At 42.2% G+C, this 5,212-nt stretch overlaps 1 protein-coding gene across 1 annotated transcript in view; it reads left to right on the forward strand.

Moving 5' to 3' along the window:
• Window positions 1-5,212, forward strand: part of LOC119407548 (gamma-tubulin complex component 5) — a 12,714-nt gene that overhangs the window by 2,024 nt on the left and 5,478 nt on the right. The window contains exon 5 of the mRNA XM_037674368.1: window positions 467-655. Coding sequence (XP_037530296.1) covers window positions 467-655 — 189 coding nt within the window. The remainder of the gene's footprint in view (window positions 1-466; window positions 656-5,212) is intronic.

Raw genomic sequence — 5,212 nt, forward strand, 5'->3', positions numbered from 1 at the left:
CTGGACATGTCCAAACCACTGTCCCTCCTCTGGACATGTCCAAACCATCTCAGTGTGTCCTCTCTAACTTTATCTCCCAGTTGTTCAACCTGTGCTGTACCTCTGATGATCTCATTCCTGATCTTCTCCATCCTTGTCTCTCCTAAGAAGAACCTCAACATCTTCATTCTGACACTTCCAGTTCTGTCTCCTGTCTTTTTGTCCATGTCTCTGTCTCCAGACCATACAACAGAGCTGGTCTCACCACTGTCTTGTAAACTTTTCCTTTGACCTTTGCTGACACCCTTTTGTCACAAATCACTCCTGAAACTTTTCTCCATCCTGCCTGGACTCTTCACATCTTTACCACATTCTAATACATACAACTAATCAAATTTTAGTGATGGCCCAAATCCAGCTTATGTTTGTTGTCCAGTTTAAAGAGTTTGAGATTTCCTAAGTGCTCTTTTCTTTGTTCTCTTCCCAGGCTGTACTTGGAGCAGAGCGATTTCCACGAACGTTTCTCTGGAAGCGACTTCATCGTGGACCGCTCGTCTCAGTCAGTCACCTGCCAGACATTTGAGCTCACCCTACGCTCCTGCCTCTACCCCCACATCGAGAAGAGATACATTGAGTGCTGCGGGAACCTGATGAAGACTTTGAAAAAAGACTACAAGTAAGCGTCACTTTGAGGTTTAATGCTGAAGTTGTTCAAAGTTCTTTATTTGCCATTTGTGCACAGACCAACAATCCAGGCACATTGAAATTCTTGTGCAGAGTTCTCAGTCATAGTCAAAACACTGACACAACACTAAATAAAATAAGAACAAAATGTTTTCTATCTACAGGTACTGGTCATAAAATTAGAATATTGTGAAAAAGTTTATTTATTTCAGTAATTCCATTCAAAAAGTGAAACTTTTATATTCACTCATTACACACAGACTGTTTTATTTCAAATGTTTATTTCTTTTAACGTTGATGATTATAACTGACAATTAATGAAAACCCCAAATGCAGTATCTTAGAAAATTAGAATATTGTGAAAAGGTTCTGTATTGAAGACACCTGGTGCCACACTCTAATCAGCTAATTAACTCAAAACACCTGCAAAGGCCTTTAAATGGTCTCGGACTAGTTCTGTAGCTACACAATCATGGGGAACACTGCTGACTGGACAGTTGTCCAAAAGATGACCATTGACACCTTCACAAGGAGGGCAAGACACAAAAGGTCATTGCAAAAGAGGCTGGCTGTTCATAGAGCTCTGTGTCCAAGCACATTAATAGAGAGGTGAAGGGAAGGAAAAGATGTGGTAGAAAGAAATGTACAAGCAACAGGGATAACTGCATCCTGGAGAGGATGGTGAAACAAAACCCATTCCAAAATGTGTGGGAGATGCACAAAGAGTGGACTGCAGCTGGAGTCAGTGCTTCAAGAACCACCACACACAGACGTATGCAAGACATGGGTTTCAGCTGTCACATTCTTTGTGTCAATCCACTCTTGAACAAGAGACAGCGTCAGAAGCATCTCATCTGGGCTAAAGACAAAAAGGACTGGACTGTTGCTGAGTAGTCCAAAGTCATGTTCTCTGATGAAAGTAAATTTTGCATTTCCAGTGTTTCCCCTACCATTATATAAGCGGGGCGCCCCGTCAACGGAACTGAGCGCCCCGTCTACCAAACCCCACCCCCCACCCCCACCTACCTGTCTGCACTGACGTAACACTAAACTAGTGGCTCGCAATGCAGGTGCACTAACTAAAAAGCTAAAAGCGGCCTCTTCCTTCACGCTGAACCCCCTGCCACTTGAAAACTGTCGGTACAAACAGCACATGGCTCAGATGTGCGTCTCTCTCCCCCGCACCGACCAACCCCCCGCCCCAAAAAAACAAAAAACTTTCGGGTTCAGACAGCGCGCGGCTGAGATATGTCTCTGTATCTCTCCTCTCACACACCCTGCTCTAAAACTGTCAGTACAAACAGCACGCAGCGTCTCTGTGTCCCCAAAACTGTTGGTTTAAACAGCGCGCTGCGCAGCTGAGGATGAGTCTCCGTTACACACACACACACACACACACACACACACACACACCCCCGACAAAAAATCATGGACGAGCGCCCCACCATGGCAAGTTATCTAGGGGAAACACTGATCTCTTTTGGAAATCAAGGTCACAGAGTCTGGAAGAAGAGAGGAGAGGCACAGAATCCACATTGCTTGAAGTCCAGTGTTAAGTTTCCAGTCAGTGATGGTTTGGGGTGCCATGTCAACTGCTGGTATTGGTCCACTGTGTTTTCTTAGGTCCAAGGTCAACGCAGCCATCTACCAGGAAATTTTAGAGCACTTCATGTTTTCTGCTGCTGACCAACATTATGGAGATGTAGATTTCATTTTCCAACAGGACTTGGCACCTGCACACAGTGCCAAAGCTACCAGTACCTTTTTTTTTTTTATTACTTTATTTTACCAGGAAGAAATCCATTGAGATCATCAATCTCTTTTACCAGAGTCAACAATTCATAAGAGCTGAAGGCCACGATCAGAGCAACCTGGACTCTCATAACACCTGAGCAGAGACACAGACTGATCCACTCCATGCCACGCTGCATTGCTGCAGTAATCCAGGCTAAAGGAGCAACAACTAAGTATTGATGCTGTACATGCTCATACTTTATGTTCGTACTTTATGTTCATACTTTTCATGTTCATATTTTAAAGTTGGCCAACATTTCTAAAAATATTTTTTTTAATTGGTCTTAAGGTTCTATTCTATTCTATTTTTCTGAGATATTGAATTTGGGGTTTTCATTAGTTGTTAGTTATAATCATCAACATTAAAATAAATAAACATTTGAAATATGTCATGTCTATCTACCCAGTGGAGTTACCATTTTGGTTAATTTTTTTTTTTTAAAGCGTTCAATACAAAAAATAACTGGACTTTATTTGCCAGTCTACATATGTGTGTGTGTCTTATCTCACTCAGCCTTATAACCTGAATCTCTCACTCTCTGCTCTTTGAATTGAGAAAGCTCCTCGGATGAGGAGTGAAACGTCTTCTGTTGCAAATAAAGTCCAGTTGTTTTTTGTATTGAACGCTTTTTGAATTCATCATGTCCTGGATGATTGAGAATCTTCATCAGCATACCATTTGGGTTATGGCTAAACCCTGCTGCATCCTCTCCTAATGACCTAGGTCTATAACTTGAAGTATTACCAGTGCAATGTTAGACTAGTTCAACTTAGGCTGTGTGTGAAGGCGATTCGCCCATATTGTTGATGATCTTCATGTGTGAGCCACACCCTTATCTCACCCTGTGACTCTTCCAACCTTAGTAGCTGAAGTTGGATCGTTGTCCACAGGGAAACTCACATAAACGGTCGCTCACCTTCGTTGTAGAACTGTAATTCTTACTTATCTGGTTCTCTTTAGAATCCAGGAGTAGGATTCCAAGATGTTGTCTTGATATTCACAGCTGAGAAAACCATTTAAAATCTCCAACAATTTTCAGTCAGGTCATCTGGACAGTTTCTTTCTTTTCTTTCTGAAATGTTTCACCTTCCATCCGGAAGGTTTCATCAGTCAGAGAGTCAGAGTCAGAGTTTCTTTATTGTCATTCGCACCTCATGTGGTACATGTGGTGGAGCGAAATTATGTACACGGGGTCCCAGTTACATCCAACAATAAAATGTAAAAGAAAAACAGTAATAACATCTAAGATATGAACTAAGAAAAACATCAACTAAATATACACTAAGCACTCATAACATAAAACATTGAACATCAGCACAAACATGAACATGAGTCTGTGAGCAGATGTGCACGCATGAACACATCAACATTGAAACAGATCAGCAGCAACATGAAACAGATCAGCAGCAACATGATATGGTTTTTCACAGTGATTATTCTAGTTAGAGATTCATAAGTCTAACAGCCTCAGGGTAGAAGCTGTTCCTCAGTCTAGTGGTTCTACACTCAAGGAAGCATCAGTCAAGGAAACATACAACAAAACTGATTCTTCCCCCAAACAACTTACTCCAAAGTGGAACAAACCAGTTATGTTGGTGCTAAGATGATGTCTTTGGCACGCCCCCTCCTCTGGAGCCGGCCCTCTTCCTCGTTGACAGTCTTGTCAAACTGGTTCAAAGTCCATGCTTAATAATCCAGGTATACAATCCAACAATTTTCAGAAAGGTCATCTGGACAGCTTCTTTTTGTTGTTGTTGTTGTCCAGATGACCTGTCTGAAAATTGTTGGATTGTATACCTGGATTATTGAGCATGGACTTTTTTTGGTCCTGGAGAACCCTCTTGCCCGGCTGAGACTTACACTGTGGGGTACATCAGAGATCAGCTGATGTGTCTTTCAGTTCTGTCTCAGAAGGATGCTGAAAACATTTATATTTTGGATTTATAATAGCAGGGGTTCTGCTATTTGGCTTCGGCGGGGCTCTGTTTTATCACTTTGAAGAAGACATTGGCAGCAGTTTTGGCCATGGCAAGCTTCCGAGTCTGTGTTTGGTTCATGCTATGAGGACTCCAAAATCAGCTGATTAACAAGCTAAACTTTAAGATGGAGACGATTTGCGAGAATCGCTGGCCACCTGTGGCTTTTGGACTCGACAGCATATAGGATCGATCTTGGGGAGGCTCATAACGTAGATCAGTGGAGAGGAATACCTATAAATCTGGACATTTTGGACCGAGAAAGGTCCAGTAGGACTCGAGGCTGACAAGAAAAAAAAGAGCCTGTCTGTAGAAATTCAACAATTGTGGCTTATCTGAATCTGACTCCCCAATTTGGCCTTGGATCAGAATCAGAATAAACTTTATTGGAATTGCACCGAGGTACAACGCGAATATATACGTACAGTCGTCCGAAAGATGGGCGGAGTGCACAAAGCTGCAACTACAGGAGAGCGCGGCCATTTTATCCTTATCAGATAATAATCTTAGATAGAAAAAGGGGGAGAAACATGAGGGTAGATAGTGGTATTACAAAAAAAGATCTTTCACATCTTGTCCATCAGGACACGATTTGAGACATCAGAAAACTCTACCAGCAGCTCAATTAAAACATGATCACATTTGCATTTGACATCGAGGTGTTGAGATTTGTCCATGAGCTTTTTTTCAGATCAGCCACAGTTTCTGAGGATGTTGTTTTCAACCAGCAGTTCTGATAAGCTTGCACAGAAAGTCTTGGGGGGGGGGGGGGGGGGGG

Source organism: Nematolebias whitei, chromosome 3, assembly GCF_014905685.2.
Source record: "Nematolebias whitei isolate Nwh7 chromosome 3, NemWhi1, whole genome shotgun sequence".
NCBI lineage: Eukaryota > Metazoa > Chordata > Actinopteri > Cyprinodontiformes > Rivulidae > Nematolebias > Nematolebias whitei.